Source organism: Oryctolagus cuniculus, chromosome 7 (genome assembly GCF_051225735.1).
Source record: "Oryctolagus cuniculus isolate XC-2025 breed Fujian yellow rabbit chromosome 7, ASM5122573v1, whole genome shotgun sequence".
Classification (NCBI taxonomy): domain Eukaryota; kingdom Metazoa; phylum Chordata; class Mammalia; order Lagomorpha; family Leporidae; genus Oryctolagus; species Oryctolagus cuniculus.
In genome coordinates this window covers 39,726,019-39,745,127 of record NC_142873.1, presented here as the reverse complement: position 1 = coordinate 39,745,127, position 19,109 = coordinate 39,726,019, and the positions used below count along the sequence as shown (strand labels likewise).

At 47.3% G+C, this 19,109-nt stretch overlaps 1 protein-coding gene across 8 annotated transcripts; it reads left to right on the top strand.

The window, feature by feature from the left end:
- The first annotated feature begins 3,664 nt into the window (after nucleotides 1–3,664).
- On the top strand, nucleotides 3,665–19,109 carry LOC100347831 (Fc receptor-like protein 6). 8 transcript variants are annotated; one of them, XM_089299743.1, is made up of 10 exons: nucleotides 3,701–3,811; nucleotides 9,193–9,213; nucleotides 9,579–10,912; nucleotides 11,374–11,658; nucleotides 11,807–12,088; nucleotides 12,464–12,589; nucleotides 15,982–16,047; nucleotides 16,630–16,695; nucleotides 17,943–17,974; nucleotides 18,051–19,109. In XM_089299743.1, exons 3-10 carry the CDS (start codon nucleotides 10,312–10,314, stop codon nucleotides 18,171–18,173), a joined length of 1,581 nt encoding a protein of 526 aa, XP_089155869.1. In that variant the 5' UTR covers nucleotides 3,701–3,811; nucleotides 9,193–9,213; nucleotides 9,579–10,311; the 3' UTR covers nucleotides 18,174–19,109. The 8 variants fall into 8 exon arrangements, with proteins under 8 accessions (XP_089155874.1, XP_089155875.1, XP_089155870.1 ...); XM_089299748.1 differs by lacking the exon at nucleotides 11,374–11,658 and having other exon boundaries at nucleotides 3,665–3,811; nucleotides 10,646–10,912; XM_089299747.1 differs by lacking the exon at nucleotides 11,374–11,658.

Genomic DNA, 19,109 nt, shown 5'->3' with positions numbered 1-19,109 from the left:
CCCAGCTGACTGCAACAGCCAGTGCTGGGCCAGGCTGAAGCCAGGAGCCAGGAACTTCCTCCTTGTCTCCCACATGGGTGAAGGGCCCAAGCACTTGAGTCATCTTCCATTGCTTTCCCAGGCCATTAGCAGGGAGCTGGATTGAAAGCTGAGCAGTCAGGACTCAAACTGGCACTCATATGGGATGCTGGTTTTGCAGGTGATGGCTTTACCTGCTACACCACAATCCCAGTTCCCACATGGAGTTCTTTAAATTTCAACTAAAATAAAAGCCATTAGGACTTCAGCTCCTCGGTCTCTATTAGAGATATCTGGAACAGAGGTCCTTGTCTTTGTGCAAGAAAGAATTAGGCACTGAGATAGTGGTGGTAAGCAAGGTAGCAAGGTTTCATGGGGTAGGGCATCCATCAGAATAGATGGGCACCTCTGCAGATGCAAGGAGAGACAGTGCCAAGTTTACATTTAGATGGGAGGTTTTCAAGGGTGTGGGGTCCACTTCTTCCCATCATTTCTCCTTCCCCCCTCCCTCTTTTGGACAAAGGTTTGTTGTGTATGAAATAGGTAAAATTTCTCCCAAGGTTTTATTACCCAATGTCATCAGACTGGGTGCTGAGCAGAGAGGATTCTCCTAGGGTGCTTTCCCTGCGTGAAGTCCGGGACCACCTATAAAGTTACTGGGGTATGGGCAGGACTTTGTAGTGTAAAATACTGGGCTGCTTCCAAGATGTGCTTCTGAGGCTGCAAGAGGCTGCTACGTTCCTTTCCGCAGGTACTTTGTTTTCTTTGGGGCCCTGTCACACACATAGGCTAATGTCTAGCTTCCTACCTAGTATCTCTAGTCAATGTCAAGTGCCTATGGGGCCGGTGTCATATGGGCGCGGGGTTCTAGTCCCTGCTGCTCCTCTTCCAGTCCAGCTCTCTGCTGTGGCCTGGGAAGGCAGTGGAGGGTGGCCCAAGTGCTTGGGCTCCTGCACCCGCATGGGAGACAAGGAAAAAGCACCTGGCTCCTGGCTTTGGATCGGCGCAGCACTGGCCGTGGTGGCTATTTGGGGAGTGAACCAACAGAAGGAAGACCTTTCTCTCTGTCTGTCTGCCTCTCTCTCTCTCTCTCTCTCTCTCTCTCTCACTGTCTATAACTCTACCTGTCAAATAAATTTTAAAAAAATTTCAAGTGCCTTGTACCTACCTGCAGCTAGAAGCTACTGAACTGGGCAGTCCAAAGAACACTTCCATCATTACCCAAAGTACTGTCTATGCACTTCTCAGATTATCACATTTGACCTCCATAACAACCCCATGATGCAGGTATAATTTTTGTCTGCTTTAGAGAGAATGGTCCTGAGGCACAAAGAGTTTTTAAAATGTAGCTAAGGTCTTCCAGAGCAAGGATCAAGTTCAAGTGGCTGGTTTGAGCCCAGCATGATGCTGCGTCTGTGTCAGCTTTCCTGCTTCCTCTCACCTCCTGGGGATCAGACTGACTTCTTCCATTCCACAGCAGCCAATGTTCCTTATCGCTGCTGCCCTGAAACTGACCCTGACCCTGAGTAATGAACGCACCTGGACATCGGGGGTTCTGATAAGAATCCTTACACCTCCTGTTAGCCCCATGATTTCCTTAGAGCATTCGTATTGTTATGGCTCACTATGGATTTTGATTCCTCCCCTAAGCCTTTCCTACTTAGGTTCCAGGTCAGCCTGACTCCTGGAAGATTCCTTACCTGGGCAGCAGCCCTGCAGCTGCTACTTTAGGGCCACTGTCATCCCCAAAGGAACGATGCGCAGCCAGCTCAGCTCAGAAAGCCAGTTTCACTCCCACCTCTGAAGGTGCAACATCTCACCCTGCAGGGGTAGAGCACCAAGGCAGAGCACAATTCACACCCCCACGCTGCTGAACCCAGTGAGAGTAGAAACGGGTGGGCACAGAGGCCACAGCTGCTCTGTGTGAAAACCGCCACAGGCATTTGCAAGCTGGACCGTTTGTGATAGTTTGTGATACCCTCTTTCGTCTCCTACCCCAGCTGCTGCCCTGCAGCGTCTCTGGCCCATCTACTGCACCAACAGCTGAACAAAACTGGAGGTAACTCAGACCAGGAGATTCGTTGGAAAGAGAACAACTGAGGAAAGTATATAATTGCCAACCTCTTTAGGTGAGTGGGCAAGATAGCCATTTCAGACTTTAGTTCCTTATTGCTTTTACCTTTCTCCTGAGCAATTGAGTCACAAGAGAATTGCTTGACTGTGTCAGATTGGTTTCCATGTCCACTGAGTCAGAGAATACAGGGCAAGAAAACAGAAAATTCACTCTCTCCATCCCAGCTTCAGCAGCATATACATACATCAAATTCTTTTCATACTATATAGGACTTATTGAAAAATGTCTGGGGAAAATCTTACTGTCAGAAAGTGCTTCCTCGTGTTTTACTCAGCTCCTCCATGTTTCACCTTAAATTCCCACATTCTGTCCTCAAAGAAAATGGGAAAGTGGTCTGTGAGGAATGGTTTCCAGTTCTTACCCATTAAAAATGATCCTGCTGTGACACTTGTATTTGGTTTCTTAAGACTTTTTTTTACCAATTTTCAAGGCAGAATGACAGAGAGAGAGAGAGAGAGAGAGAGAGATAGAGAGAGAGAGAAAAGTTCCCCCATTCACTGGCTCACTCCACAAATGGCCACACCAGCCAAGTCTGGTACACGCCAAAACTAGGAACCAGGAACTCTGTTCTGGTCTCCCAAGTGGGTGGCAGGAGCCCAGCACTTGAACCACGATCTGCCACCTTTACAGGAGCATTAGCAGGAAATTGGATCCGAGGCAGAGCAGCTGGGACTTGAACTGGCTCTCTAGTTTGAGGTGCCAGTATGGCAAGCCTCAGCTTAGCCCACTGCACCACAACACTAATCCCTTGTACATGGTTTCTTATGTTCATAAATATGCATTTTCACTCATCAGATATCCATAGGTTTAGCTTTAGTAGATTCTGAAGACCATTTTCCAAAGTAGTTGTACCAACTTATGTTCCCAACTTATGTACCAACTTATGCACCAAGAATCCTAGTTGCTTCAACTCCAATGCTCAGCTGTCTATCTTTATAGTTTGGGTCATTCTTATGGGGATGTAGTAATATCTCATTGTAGTTTAAATTTGCATTTTTACTATGATTTATGATGTCAAGTTAATTTTCCTATATTTAATTGGTATTTAGAGATCTGCTTTTGTGAAGTTCTTCTCTAATGATTCTGCCCATTTTTCTAGTGGGTCCCCTGTCTTTTTCTTACAGGCTTATAGAAATTCTTATATTCTGAGTATGAGCCCTTTGTCGACTATAGGTGTTAGCAATATTTTGTCAACTTGTGGTTTGCCTCAGAAAACCAGAAATCACTTGAGAGTGGGGGTGGATGATGGAGCATTTCCAGGGCTATGCCACCTCACAGGCAAGCAAATTCTCGTCTTTCTACCGGGGAGGTTTCATAGCCATGTCCCATCCAGGTTCCCTGGCGTGAGCTTTGTAAAGCCACAGAGAGTCAGAAAGTGCTTCTTGGTGACTGACCTGACTCTTCCAATGCTTCATGTTCAAGGGCATTCGTTCATGTAATTGCTCTAATCAGCCAGAAAGGAAATACCATTTTGAGCTTTTCATATTTCTTCCCCACTTCCTCTGGTTACAGTACCAAGCTCTGACACCAAAGAGGCCAGAGGATCACCAGCCCTGGGCCTGGGTCCACAGCCTCACCTCTGCCTGCAGACTGAGCTGTGTGCTCTGCTGTGTGCCAGAACAGGCTCCATGCTGCCCTGGATCTCCCTGCTGCTCTTCGGTAAGTCACAGAGCATATACATCCTCTCTAGGGATGCTCGGAACTGTAAGTCACTCCTGAGACACAGAGCGCCTGGTCTTACCTTTCCCAGCTCATGTGGAGCAGGGAGCTTGAGTCAAGTGCCTGTGTAAGAGCATGCCTGGGGGAGATGGGCATGGAAGTGTCTGTGTAAGGGCATGCTTGGGGGATTTGCACATGGATGTGTGTGGCTGGGGTACTCCTTGATGTTTACCACCTCATCTTCTTGGATCCTTAGCAGAACAACCCTTCGATGTGTCAGAGATAATCAGGGCGGCATAAAATCACAGTCTGAGGCTTTCTTGCTTCCCAACGACATTTTTACCCTGTGAAATCAAGCTAAAATATTCATCAGGGCTGTCTGAAAACCAAAAAGAAATTTCAGAAGGGAAAAAAGCTCCTGGGGCCATCTGGGAAGATATTCGAGAAATGAGGGATACAGTTCTATGCATTTCACTCAACAGAGAGAGATGGAATTTTATAGAGACAGTTCTTTTTGCAATGACCAGACTTCTCACCTGGTCAAAACGCATGCGATGAGTGTCCAAATCCCTTTGCAAATTCTGCACACATCCTCACTCTGCTGAGGAGTGGAGGAGTTTCAGAGCTGACTGGTCCTCGGGGCCATTCTCTCTGAGCCACATGTCTTCTCTCCATGTCCCCCCAGGTCGGTCACACCTGCAGGTGCCTAAAGGAGCTGGTGTAAGGGTAGAGGACGGCAATGGGGAGGGTCACTGAGTTCCCCCAGACCCAGATCACCCTCGGTAGGAGCACCCTGCTACACTTAAAAGAAGCAAACTGTGCATGTGCTTTGTTTTCCTTTACAGTTTCCTAGTGGAAACACTTTGTTTTAAACATAATCCCAGTAGTTTGTTTGCTGTTTGTTTTCATGGAGCTAAGAAAGCAAAAACTGTTCATAAACATGCTGTCTTCCTGGACAGACTTTGTGAGAATTTGGCCCTGGGAGGAAAGTGCCTGCCATACTCAATGTTCTTCCCTCTCTGACAGCTCTGTGCCATTTGTGTTCTGCAAATGGGCATTAAGAACACCAAGGCAGGGACAGGATGGCCCCTGGTGACAATATACTCCAGGTTAAAGTTTCCTGAGGGAAAATTGCTCTGTCATTTAAGAGGAGCTTGCCCCTGGACTTGCCTAGGAAAAAGTTCAAGGGTGTCTCAGTTTGGAACCCAGGATTTGAATGGCAAAGAGAAAAGGAAGAGAGCACAAGGAGTCAGTGAGAAGCTAACGTGTGCACAGCATCATGGAGAATCTGGCGTGAACTGGCCACACTCACTGCCTAGGAGCCCCAGAAAAATAACTTAATCTGTAAACTCCAGGGCGGGCTGTGTGGGAACAGTTACCATGAGTGCAGAGCTATTGTTTCCTCTCAGAGAAAAAGAACATTGAATGCCTACTTTATGGTGCATCCATTTCATCTAATATTCAAAACCTTATTGGGCAGGAATTTTTATCACTATTAAACAGTTGAGGAAACTGGGATTCACAAAGATTAAGTCATTTGCCTGGAATCATCCTGCTAACATGAGCAAAACCCAAGAGATGCAAAAGCAAGCTAGTTCATTTGATGTCAAAGCCCATGCTTTGTCTGTTCTGCCTCTTTACCTCTAGATGTTTTTTAGATTCTAATCAGCTACAAACTAGAAAATGAAAGTGCATTTAAAATGCCTAGCAGGGAATGGGCACAATAATTTGTGGCTATTTTTATTGGCCATCATGGATCCAGGTGTCTTGAGGCCCTGACACTGAATATGATCTGCATGGCTGTGCACTAAATAATGTCTGTAAAGTTTGGGAGATGAGTCTTAATTTTTTTTTTGAGTCAAGCATTAGCCAATTTCACCCTCACCATTGGACACTACCCATACATATTCATGCGGCAACTGTGGGAGGCATCGTGAGGCCTCCACACAATCCTCCCAGCAGCATGGGAGCCACAACTTGGCAAAGCAATGTATTATGCCATAGTAGAATTCAACTGTGTCACTGGTCTTCATATTCAGCTGAAATCTGCTTCCTTAATCCTGCTCATTTTCACGAATTAATCTCATTTCTGTTCTCTGCAGTAACTCAGAATACTGGTCTCTCTTTACCAAATGTTTGAAGACTACTATTGCACTACTGTGTCTCTATCACATCTTTCCCAGATAAATATCTCCCAGTCCCTCAGCAACTCTAACCTAAGATCGTTCCTAGAGCCTCTTCTTCATCCTCATCTTCCTTGTCGTGACACCATTTATCAGTGCACAAGGACGGAACTTTCTTCTTCTTCCACGTTGACCTGACTAGTACAGAGTTGAAAAGACTGCTGCTTCCATTGTTTGACAGTCTGTTATGCAAATCAATCTGACAATAGCTCTGGTGGCTTCACCACATTGTCACCTCATCTTCATCCTACAGCTAACCAAGGTCTCTGGGCTCTCCATACAGGAACTTCTATGATAGGTGTTGTCTGCTGCATATGTTTCCTGTTGGCTGCCATCTTAATTACAGAGAGCAGTTTTGCGGCCACATCTTCGTGGGCAGCAGGTCATCAGGATTTGGAATATGAGTTCATTTGAACTGGCTCTATGCTCTCTGGATGCCTTCTTTCTTGATATAAGCTTCAGTACCCTCAACCTTGTTTGTCCAGCACTTTGTAGTTACAAAATTATTTTCTGATGAGGAGAGGGAGGGAACTTACACTACAGAGTAAGTTCTCAATCATTCAGGTCAGGCCTTCTTTCTGTTTTCAGTTAATGTAATAGCCACTTTCCCAGGCAGTGGGTCAACATAACCTTTACAACCATCTTGTAAGAAAAAATTGACTATTATTGTTCCCATTATATGATATGATGGAACAAGGAATTGGAGGCTCTTCAAATCCAGAGTTTATCCAAGGTCACACAGAAAGAAGTGAATTCATGGGTGCTATCCAGTTCACCTACTTTCAAATCCTGCATGCTATTCTTTACACCAAATTCATAGATGAAGGGAGGAGAACAGAGAGATGATAAGAAAAATATTATTATAGTTATACACAAACTTGAGGACCTATGACTGAACTAACAGTAAGCTGATCAGAGAATTAAGCTATTAAGCTAAAAGTTTCCATCTGTGCCTGAGATACTGTGGACACCATGAATGAGAGTGTTGACTGAATATGCCAACCATCTGTTCTGAGATTTTTCATCCACCCCTCCCAAGACTCTTCTTGAATTTCTCAGTGTCCTGCACAGCACCTAGAAGATGTCAACAATAAGGAACACATAGCTACATGTGCCAGTTGGCTGGACTGACTGTACTTAGCCCTACAACCACTTATGGTTTCAACTCTTGACTCAAAATCCAGAATATCATCCACTACTTCAAATATAACCATGCACCTCAACTTAGGGTCCTCTGCTCCTTGAGTTACTCATACTATCTAGCAATATCTGACATTACTTTGTGGCTTGTCCTCTCTTCCATGGCCACCTTTTTATATTCAAGCACTCACTCATTTTAAAATTTTAATGCAGTGTATACAAGGTGAGAGGTGCAAGCCTGGTGTGTGTTTCCTCTGTCCAGTTTGTAGTTCTTTCACTTTGTTTTTTAAAGATTTATTTATTTTACTTGAAAGAGTTACAGAGAGGCAGAGGCAGACAGAAAGAGAGAGAGAGAGAGAGAGAAAGAAAGAGAGAGAGAGAAGTCTTCTATCTGCTGGTTCACTCCCCAAGTGGCAGCAACTGCCAGAGCTGGGCCAATCCAAAGCCAGGATCCAGGAGCTTCCCCTGGGTCTCCCACAGAGGTGCAGGGGCCCAAGGTCCTGAGCCATGTTCTACTGCTTTCCTAGCCCATAATAGAGAGCTGGATCAGAAGTGGAGCAGCCAGGATTTGAATCAGCACCCATTTGGGATGCCAGTACTGCAGGCAGTGGTTTTACCCACTACACCAAAGAGCCAGCCCCATGTAGTTCTCTCATTTATCTGTTCTACCTGACCATGTCCCATACTCCTTAATAATTACTCCTCCAGGAATCTTTGATTCCTCAGTATGATCATATCCATACACCATTCCCCAGAGTTCTGTGGACAAATTTGATCACAGGAAATAGATCCTGATTTCACTATATGAGTTTTCCTATAGTTGTAGGAGGTAGACCCCCTGGGTGTATTAATGTAAGAGTCAAATACTATGTGTTCTACTCTTTTTTATCACACAACTGGACACACAAAAAAGCAGTCATACAGTTATTCAACAGATTTTTCTTAAAGACAGGCTATTCCAGGCACAGATGATAGGAATGAAGAAAACGGCAATAAGTAAGATAGGCAAATTTGCTGCTCCCATGGGACTTACATTCTAAGCAGAGGAAGAAAGGAATAATAAAAATAGTGATAAGTGCTATCATGATAATATGATGGGGCACTATGACTGTGATTTGGTATAATTCTTTTCATTGGACTCTGAGGGAAGACTTGTCAGGGGAGACAATGCTTGAAATGAAATGGAGCAGGATATGTCGAGGAGTGGATCCACTATAAAAGTTGACCCATTATAAAAGTTGGTTAGTTGAGTGGTTGGGTGGGTGAGTGGCTGGGTGTCTGAGTGGTCAGATGATTGAGTGATTGGATGGTTGTGCAGTTGGGTGGTTTTGTAGTTGGGTGGCTGGATAATTGTATGGGTTTGGTGGCTGAATGTTTGGGTGGTTGGACGGTTGGATCATTGGGTAGCTAGGTATCTGAATGTTCTGTGGTTGGGAGATAGGGTGGTTGGGAGGTTTGGTAGTTTGATGGTTGGGTGACTGGGTGGTTAGGTGGTTGGGTGGTTAGATATCTGGGTGATAAATTAACCAGGTTGTTGAGTGACTGGTAGTTGGATGATTGGATGATTGGGTGACTGGTGGCTAAAAGACTGGATGGTTGGGTGGTTGGAATATTGGATGGTTAGATGGTTGGATGATTGGTTGACTGGGCTTTTTTTGTTTTTTTTTGAGTGACTGGATGGCTAAGTGAGTGAATGGTTGGTTAATTGGATGATTGGATGACTGGTGGCTGGTGGTTAGGCTGTGAGTGGATTGGAGACTGGATGGTTGGGTAATTGGACTGTTGGGTGGCTGATTAATTGGGTGATTGGGAAACTGGATTCTTGCGTTGTTGGATTCTCAGGAAAACCTGTCTGGGGTGGCAACATTTGAACTGAAATAGGCTGGATAGTTGAGTGGTTGAATGATTGTATGGGTGGGTGGTTCTGCTTATTAAATTATTAAATGCATGGCTCAATGATTAAATGAATATAAGTACCCACTGCTGAATTGACAGGACTTGCTGTCAGAAAGCTTTTCCTGCTAGTTAATCTAATTATATCATTTTGTTCTCTTGCAGTTCCCTGTGATGGGGCAAATGGTAAGTCTTGTTCCTGTCTCCTCTGACTCTAATTGTGTCTCTGGGCCAAAACTTAGCAGATGGAGATATTACAATGTCACTAATGCCCCCAGTAACATCTGCAGAGCAGCCCCAGATGAGTCTACTTTCTCAGAAATTTTGACCAGTTCCCAGGAGGAGGAGAAACCTGGGACCCCACTGGTCTACGGCTGAGGGTTGTCCATAGATGACTCAAATCTCAATAGAGTGTTTCTGGAACTCCATCCTGTTCCCTTCAAAGAGGCTCTGGCCTCTGTCTTCTCCACTCAGTAAAACTTAGAGTCCCTTTTATTTTCACAGAAGCAGGCATCTTTGTCTGCTGACTAGTCTTTTTTTCTCTTCCTCAGATAGCCCTGCCCTCTGGTCCATCCTGTCTCCCTGACCTTCATGGATCTTTCTGTCAAGTAGGAAACAGGTCTGATGTATGGACATCTTGACCCCCAAAGACATGTTCTATAATTCAAGGGGAGGGAATTCAAATCAATACTTATGGCTGAAACAAGCAGCAGTTGTGGAAACAAAGCTCACCATTCAGTAACCCTGTGAGCATCATTATTTTCAGAGTCAGGTGAGTGGGACCTAAGCATCCATGGAGACCCAGCCAAAGGCAGGAATGGGCTGGGACTCACCTCAAGGATCTCTATCTGATTCCTCATTATTCTCAAGCTGTCGGTCCAGGCTCCTAATACTCTCTGGGATTATTGGTGTCTGATTTGCCAGAGAGATACATCCTAGGAAGATGCCCAGCCTGAGTTTGACCACCATCTGCAGCTGGTGCTGAATTGCTGGGAGCTCTTCTCTTGCCCACATCAGGACATAAAATGCATCTTAGAACTAAAGACAGAGAGGAAAAATCCCAAAATGACTGTTGTGGAAAATGAAACTCCCTGCTGAAGATGAAGAAAGAGGCTGGGCCTGGCAAGAGGGAGCAAGCCCAGGCTTTGGCAACTCTAATACTCCCCCTGCCATCCCTCAGCAGCTTCTTCCTAGTGACCAGAAGTGAAGACTGCAGAAAGTGTCACAGTGGAGTGGCAGGAGGGTGAGAAATGAATCTAGGGGAGGAGAATTGAGTCTGGAGGAATGAGGAATGACCACAGATGGAGCGAACCCAATTCAAACCAATTTGGCAAGGTGGAGGAGCAAAGTGCTACATACAAGGAGAAAAGGAGAATAAGAGGGGGTAAAGACAGAGACGAGGTACAGGGATTGGAGGTAAGAGAAGGGAGGAGGGAAGATAATAAAGAGGAAGGGAAGAAGAAGAAAAGGAAGTCATGGCCCTGCCCTGTTCTGGTCTGGCATGAAGAGGTATTGACAATCCAGGAGACTTCGTGTTCCTTATCTGGGGAACAGAGGGAGGAAAGTGGACTGATGGGGCCTGCAGCTCCAGGTCTGACCCTGTTCCTCTGTCTCACAGGCTGGCTGAACATCCAAGCCTTGCCAAACCCTGTGTTGGAAGGAGAGTCCCTGACTCTGCGATGCCAGGGGTGGAAAAATATGGAACTGTCCCAGGTGAATTTCTACAAAGATGGAGCACGCCTCCATTCATCAAATGGCAAGAACATTCTGTCCATACAGACAGCAACACTGAAAAGCAGTGGCCAGTACAGCTGTTCTGGGAGTGTGACATATTTGCCACACATAGGCCGAGAAACCTCAGGGACTACCACAGTTCAGGTCCAAGGTGAGTCAGTCACTAAGAAGGTTGGCAGGGCAGTAGGGTGCTGCTAAGGAATGTACACTGTGGAGGCCAGTAGCTCTCTGGACAGTAGCTCTCTGTCTGCACCAATGTTGGGTCAACACACAGGGTCCTGAGGTTTCCCAAGATGTTGTCCAAATGTCAGCTCCCCCCAACCAGGGGGCTCATGGAGAAGGAGAGGGGAGATGGCTGGAGGGGTAGGGGTTGGGAAGAGGCCTTGACCAGCTCAGCCAATTGCCCTTCTGCTCTGTAGACCAGATAACAACTAAAGCCCCTCTGGTTCTGAGGGGCTTGCTAAGGGAGGCATTTCAAAGCTCATGGGTGAGGACAAGGTCCTGTCTGGGTCAGGGGCTGCAGCCTGGGATGTGTTGAAGCTTGGTCCTCAGACCCCTGGAGCTTCATTGTCGAGGACATCCTTCCTAGATCCTGGGCCTGTATCTCCCCAGAGCTGTTCTCACCTCCTGTGCTGAACGCCATCCCCTCTCCCAAGCTCTGTGAGGGAAGCCCATTGACTCTGAGATGCCAGACGAGGCTGCACCCCAAGAGGCCGGCCTTGAGGCTCCTCTTCTCCTTCTACAAGGATGGCCGCACCATGCAGGGCAGGGGCCAGCACCCAGAACTCCACATCCTGGCCATGGAGGAAGGAGACTCTGGGCTTTACTGGTGTGAGGCAGCCCCTGAGGGTGGCAGGGTCCAGAAACGGAGCCCCCAGCTGGAGATCATGGTGCAAGGTGAGTGGGCGAGTGAGGGGAGACACTCCCTGGGGGTCTGGGCACCAGGCAATGGGACCCCCTAGGAATGGGGGGCAAAGTTTCTGGGGGAGGAAGGAGCCTGAGTCCCGGGTGGCCAGGCTGACCCTCCACCCGTGTGTCTTCCCAGCTCCTGTGTGCCGTCCTCTGCTCACTCTGCCACACAGGATCATTAGCCCTGCCGTGGGGGACCTGGTGGAGCTCTTCTGTGAGGTCCAGAGAGGCTCCCCTCCAGTCCTGTACTCCTTCTACTTCGATGGGAAGCTCCTGGGGAACCTTTCAGCTCCTCATGGTGGAGCTGCCTCCCTCCTCGTCCCAGTGAAGTCAGAGCAGGACATTGGGAACTCCTCCTGCGAGGCTGAAAACAGTGTTTCCAGAGAGAGGAGTGAGCCCAGGAAGATCTCCCTGAAGGGTATGTTTGGTCCCCCAGCCAGGCTCTGAACTTCAGCAAGCTGATGGGAGAAGATCTCTTCTATGCAGCTCCTACCATGTCCAATACAGTGTGGGCCAATGGCAGCCCCTGCCTGAGTAACTGTCCACTGAACTGGACAGGGACACCATGAAGCCCTCAGCCAGTGCAGTGCACTCTGGAGAGAGGTCTTCCATGAACATCCCTTGTGTTGCTTGTCCATGCTGATGTTCTCAGAGCCATCGCCATTCCCACACACAAGGCTCCTGCAGGCCAGATGGTTCCCCTAATGCCTAATGGTTCTCTTCTATGCCAGTCTAGGATGTTTTTCTGAATTTCAACCTTAGTGCTCATGGTCACCTTCTCCTCCTAACTCAGGTTCCCAAGTCTTGTCCACCCCCACCCACTGCAACTGGCCAGTTGTTTACCTGCCTGCAGGCCTGCTTGGTGTGATGGTCATTGCAGCTGCACTTCTGGGTTATTTCAAACCATGGAAAAAAGCCGGTTGGTAAATCTTTTTTGCTTTCTTGGTTGCTGAATCCCTATGATAATCACTGCTCAGCCTTTGTGAAGTCAGCCTGACAGAACCAGTCACTCTCTTCTCCTGGGTGTTTGGGAGGGAGAAGGGACTTCTCTTCACAGGTCACACACAGGAGCACATGGAGGGACACCTACAGCTTCCAATACTTATGAGAGTTCTTCAAAATGTCTATGGAAAGTGGAATTGAAAGATTTGTTTATTTTGGTGGGAAAGTATTTTGAATCCAAGCCCATGAAGGGTCTTTAAAAGGTTTGTGAGCAATACATATTATGAAATAACTGCCTGGAAGAGTGTTCTGTAGGTGTGAACTCATCAGAGAATGCCTGGGAGAGAAAGGATTGAGCAGTGCCTACTCACAGCATTGCTGTATACGAGCTCCACTGCCTTTCAGCAGTTCCTTCTAAGATTCCCTAAATTTTCTTCCCCTTGAGAATGGTGGTAGAAGGGTTTAAGATGAAGAGACAACATGTATCTGATATCTGATGCGTTCAGTTGGCACTGAATGGTGAGTGCTGCGTAAGTTCTTGTCTAAGCAGACCACCCAGCACATCCCCAGGCTGCTCTTTCTCCACTGTCCACTCTGTGAGTCCCCTAATCACAGTCACTGGGAATAAGTTTAGATAAAATTCTGATGTACTCCACAGAGAGGAGATTAAAAACAGTCCTTTAATGGCATTTCCAGGTTGTTAGCTGCTTTTGGTATTCCAGACTCTCTTCTTCCCGCCTTGGTTATGATAATTAAACATGAATGTTGGCTTTCAGAGCAATCACTCTGGGCAGCTACATGTTTATTACAACTCAAATGCTTGTTTGCTTCAGGCCACATTTAAGGAATGGGCACCAGTGCCAAGTCTGCGTGGTGCCAGTTTGTTCCTAAGGCTTCAAATCCACCTACAGAGTCTCAGATCAACCCCCTTCCTCCTCCACAGAAGCAAAGTTCTTGTTTTCTACTTGTCTAGAGCAAAAATGATTGTTCTCACAGACCTTGAAAGCCATTGAGGAGTTTGTGATGAGCTTTCCAGTTGAGCCAGCCTACTCATCCAGAAAGACCACCCAGCCATGCATCCAAAACATTCCTGACCATTGTCCAGTGTATCTGAAAAGTTCTTTCCCCAGCCGTGGATCCAATCCCCTGATTCACAGGGAACCCTAGTTAGGGCTTGAGCCAGCCTTCAACTCCCCCCTCCCTTAAGTTTAACATAGCAACTTTTACCCATCTAATTTCCCACGCCCTCTCCCCACTAGTATGGAGCCTATATTCCATGCAGGATGGCTTGCTAAAGCTATATCTGTATGGTAGCAAAAAGGTAGAATTGGGCCCAGAGCTAGATGGATGGAGAGAAAGCTGAAGTAGGGGACCACAAACTGAAGATCTATGAGTTCAACTATCCTCTTCCAAATGGCCCAGCCTGGCCTTAGTGGCACAAGTGTTTCTGTCTATTCACCTCTGGGTCTGAGTACAGCTGACTCCCTCTCTAGCCTCAAACAAGGAGGAGGAGGGGCAGCACTAGTGAAAGACGCTCAAGAGGAAACAAAAGAGCATCCTTATTCATATAGGGATTCTATACCCCCTTACCCCTACTGCCAACCTTGGAGCAGGCAGGATCTGTTTTGCTAAGGTGCCTGTGTCTCATGCAAACAGGACTCCTAGTGGTGGGGTTGATACCTCAGAATCCCGCAGGCAGGATCTGTTTTGCTAAGGTGCCTGTGTCTCATGCAAACAGGACTCCTAGTGGTGGGGTTGATACCTCAGAATCCCGTGGGAACAGTCTCCCTTTGAATGTCCGCTCATAAAGCCACTCTCAGGCCCCATTCCACAAGTACCTACCCCCCCCCCCAAAATAAAACAGATCAACGGTGTTACTCTGTGCTGTAGAATAACACTCACTCTCGAGGACTAGCTAGTCTGGAAGGCTCTTAGCCATTTCCAGATAACATATTCACTGCTCGGCAAACAAAAATATACCCTGCCAAGGTAGTCACCAAATGTCTGGAGGCGGTTTTCCGACCGTTCTGACCCAATGATGGCATCACTGGAACAAGGATGTGGTCACACAAGGGGTCACTTCAAAGCCACACTCGTCCAGACAGACGAGCTCTGGTGTGCTTGTTTAAAAGCTTATTTTACCACCTGTTGCTCCCCTCACACAAAACAATTCACATAACTCTTGACTGAATAAAAATGCAGAAGCATGGCACTGACACAAGTGTGCGAGGAAACGTTTAATAATCAGTGGCTGGTTTAGGTCCCCATAGATTCCCTTGTGGTTTTGCAGGAGGAGTCATGCACACAGCTCCTCCTGGGGGTCCTGTTCTCTCTTGCTTTTAGAGCTAATGAGCATTTTTTGCAAGCACTAGGCATGGACCAGTCTTCTAAAATCTACATGTGATACAGTTCCCATGCCAGGAGTAAATTTTTGGTTGTGGAAGGACCTGCTGTCACAGGAGCCACATATCAGTGGAGAAAAAGCACTGTGACCTCGGACCTTGGAGAAGTCGCCTCCTCCAGCTTCAGTTGCTTCATCTATGAAATGGAGATACTAGTACCCACTTTGGAAAGACAATTGTTGGGGGCGGCACTGGGGCACAGCGGGTTAAAGCTCCAGCCTGCAGCACTGGCATCCTAAATGGGTGCCAGTTTGAGTCCTGGATGCCCCACTTCCAATCCAACTCTCTGCAATGGCCTGGGAAAGCAGTAAAAGATGGTCCAAGTGCTTGGGCCCCTGCACCCACATGGGAGACCTGGAAGAAGTTCCTGGCTCCTGGCTTCAGATCGACACAGCTATAGCCATTGTGGTCATCTGGGGAATGAACCAGCAGATGGAAGGCCTCTCTCTCTTTCTCTCTCTCTTTCTGGCTCTACCTCTCTCTGTAACTCTTTTTCAAATAAATAAAAATAAATCTTTTTAAACTATTAAAATTTTTTTAAAAAACAATTGTGAAAAGTATCAGGTACCAACAAATTAGGAAGGCAGGATTTTTTGAGATCCAACTATGTGTTGGTCATTGTGTTAGATGATTTGCTAGGACGTCAACGTTTTATTTGAATTAACCCACCCAGTGTCTAAAAAGCAGCCTGGCTTGTGGGCCTGAGCCCTTTCCAAGCAAGAGTGCAATCCACCCCCGATTCTCTCCCTCCCGGTTTGTGATTTACAGTGGAGCCATCCTACCCTGTAGGTTGTTTTTCAAAGGAAGCATACCATAAAAACCACATCTAGACTTGTGAATTAACCCTTGTAAAGCAGCCTCAGGCCCTCAGCAGCCCTACTGGCATCCTTCTTGCAGCCTCCCTGTCCCTACTGCCCCACCTGCTCTCTGACGGAGGCTCAGCGGATTGTGCCTTTGTGTCTCCTAGGGCCTCTTCCATCCCAGGATCTGCCCCCAGCTCCAGGTGGAGAGCAGTGCCCCATCTATGGCAATGGTAAGGATGCCTATCAGGACCATGGTCTGTCCATGAATGTGGGGAAAGGCCACTTAAGGAAGAAGCAAGCCCTCCTGAGTTTCGAGTCTCTACAATCAGGCTCTTTGGGGAAAGGGAAATGGATGGCTTCCAGGAAGCCAAAGGCCCAGGAGGGAGGGTGGGTAGCGGCTAGATCAAGTTTGGCAAACCATGGACCGTGGGCTGTTTTTGTAAAAAAAAAAAAAAAAAAAAAAAAAAAAAGGTTTTTATTGGAACATTGCCACATTTATTTGTTTACGTATTCATTACAGCTACTTTGCACTATAGTCATTGTGACCAAGACTACAGGGGTGACAAAGACTAAAATGCTTACTATCTTTTTATAGAAAAAGTTTGTCAACATTTTGGTTAAGCAGCATCCAAGCTAGAGTATGCTGAGGAGCCAGGCACTCCAGACAAGATGGATATCCCCACATTAACATCAGCTGCCACTGTCAGATACGACAGCACACCTGGTCACCTTCCCTCCATATATGTTTCAGGACACTTATGGCCTGAGGTAGGGGAGTCAGATGGGTGCTCACAACTCATTCCTTCTTCCAGTGCACCACCAGAAAGATGAAGATGTTACCTGCCCGGTGGTGCATACAACCTTAAAGAGGAGTAAATGTGAGTGATTTGGGTCTAACATGACATGTTTGCTAAGGGGAGCTTCTGGGCCCAGGGTGAGAGTATCACTACCATTACCACTACCATTGATTGCCATTATCATAATTACCAACACCACTACTATCACAGCACCACCTTACTCACCACTACCATCACCTCCACCATCTCCCCCTTCACTACCATCATCTCCATTACCACCACTACTTTCACCACCTTCATCAACAATACCACAACCAACACTACCACTCCACCACCATCCATAGTACCACAACCATCACCACCACTCCACCACCATCCACGCTACAACCATCACCACCACCAACACCACCATAAACATTACACTTCTCTTCCACCACCAGCTCCACCATCGCCAACAACTTTCCCAGTTCATACAGATCCTGTAATTACTTACCTACACTTCCATGTATGGAAAAGACAACAGAGGGTTGCTCACCACTCTGAACCTCCATTTTCTCATCCCATCATAAGAGGAAATGAAGCCGGCGCCACGGCTCACTAGGCTAATCCTCTGCCTGCAGCGCCAGCACACCAGGTTCTAGTCCCAGTCGGGGCGCCGGATTCTGTCCCGGTTACCCCTCTTCCAGGCCAGCTCTCTGCTGTGGCCAGGGAGTACAGTGGAGGATGGCCCAAGTGCTTGAGCCCTGCACCCGCATGGGAGACCAGGAGAAGCACCTGGCTCCTGGCTTCGGATCAGTGCAGTGCGCCGACCGCAGCGCGCCGGCCGCGCCGGCCATTGGAGGGTGAACCAACGGCAAAGGAAGACCTTGCTCCCTGTCTCTCTCACTGTCCACTCTGCCTGTCAAAAAAAAAAAAAAAAAAAAAAAGAGGAAATGAAGAAGCCCTACTCTGCAGGTGTAATATATAATATTCATACCTGGAAGATTCCCTTGTGTACAGTGGGCATCTAATGAAGCCAGGGGGACCTCAACTTACATTGCTTTGTCTTGGGATTTTTCTGTTCTTGATTCTCACTGCAATCCTTGTAGAATTACTACCCTTTTTGGGGGTTAAGAACGTTGAGATTCAGAGGCTCAGTGATTGGCCTTAGCTGACACAGCTGGTGTGTGGCCAAACTAGGGCAAGAACCCTGGTTTCCCAATTCCCAACTTGGTCCACTTTCAGATTGAGGGAAAAGAAAAGGCACCTCCCTGGGCTGGGTCCACATGTTGGCAAGTGACGTGCTGTGAGCACAGTTATCTAACCCCGGAGCTTCTCTTTTCCCACAGGCAGGCCTGTGCAGTTAACCTCCGAGCCAAAGGTAAGCTGGGATCCCTGCTCTTTTCCGGGCTGCTGTCTCACCTCTGCTTCCTCATCCTAACCGGACTTTCCCACAGGACATTTCCATCATCTATGCTGAAGTGAGAAAGCCAGGCCATCGTGAGATTTCCCCCGAGGAGCTGAGCCTGAACCATGCCCACCCAGGTCCACTTGGCGACTATGACGAGGTTCTCTACTAGTGATGATCTCCCGAAAACACACAACCCATCCTTGGCCTCCAGTGCACCCCCAGCCCCAGCCCCTCCTGTGGGTCCTCCAGTCCCTGAGACCAGCAGTGAGGAAGCTCCTGAGCCCTAGTCCTGGCCCTGTCTTAGCAGAAGACAAGGCAATGATTGGGAGAGACACACACACACAAAAACACACAAGGAAACTTCAAAAACTTTATGAAAAATGTGACTCAAAGTATGAGCTTATTTTGGTGCCAAAAAAAGTTTCTATATCCATGCCTGGTTTTTTTCTGCCACTCATTTTTCCACATATGTTGGTAACAATTTTTGTACCAAAAATGTTTTCTACTATACTTGTATATTTCCACTGTGGTTCACAGTCCCTTTGAATGCACTTGGCTTGACCCTGAAAGAAAAAGGGCATCCATCGCCCCCACCTAGCCCCAGGGCGCTGGGAACTCTGCCTTCACCTGCCACCCCGATTCTGTTCAGATCCCTTCCAGCTTATCAAAGACAGAACTGAGACTTGCCCAAAGCCCTCATTTGTAGAGTACCTTGGAAAACTGTTACCCTTGCTTGTTTGAGACGACGTGGTCATGGCGGGGATTTGGTCCAGGAGTTAAGATGCCTTTTGAGATACCCACATCCCATAACAGAGTGTGGGCTCGAGTTCTGGCTCCACTTCCAATTCTAGCTTCCCACTAACCCACAACGTGGGAGGCAGGTGACGGCTCAAGTGGTTGTGTCCCTGCCAGCCACACAGAAGATCCAGACTGAGGTTCTGACTCCTGTCTTCATGCTGGTCCAGCCCTGACTGTTGTGGGCATTTGGGGGAATAAACCAGGCAGATGTAAGACTCTCGCTCGCTCACTCGCTTGCTCACTCTCTAATAAAAGAAAGGAAATAAATAAATAAAATCATAAAAAATAAATCAGTAAAATGGTACAT

Excerpts from the sequence above, each read along its gene's own strand:
- LOC100347831 (XM_089299742.1), top strand. The coding sequence starts at position 10,312 with ATGAGGAATGACCACAGATGGAGCGAACCCAATTCAAACCAATTTGGC. Across the intron at positions 10,913-11,373 it reads TACCACAGTTCAGGTCCAAG|AGCTGTTCTCACCTCCTGTG; the intron begins GTGAGTCAGTCA and ends GTATCTCCCCAG. Across the intron at positions 11,659-11,806 it reads GCTGGAGATCATGGTGCAAG|CTCCTGTGTGCCGTCCTCTG; the intron begins GTGAGTGGGCGA and ends GTGTCTTCCCAG.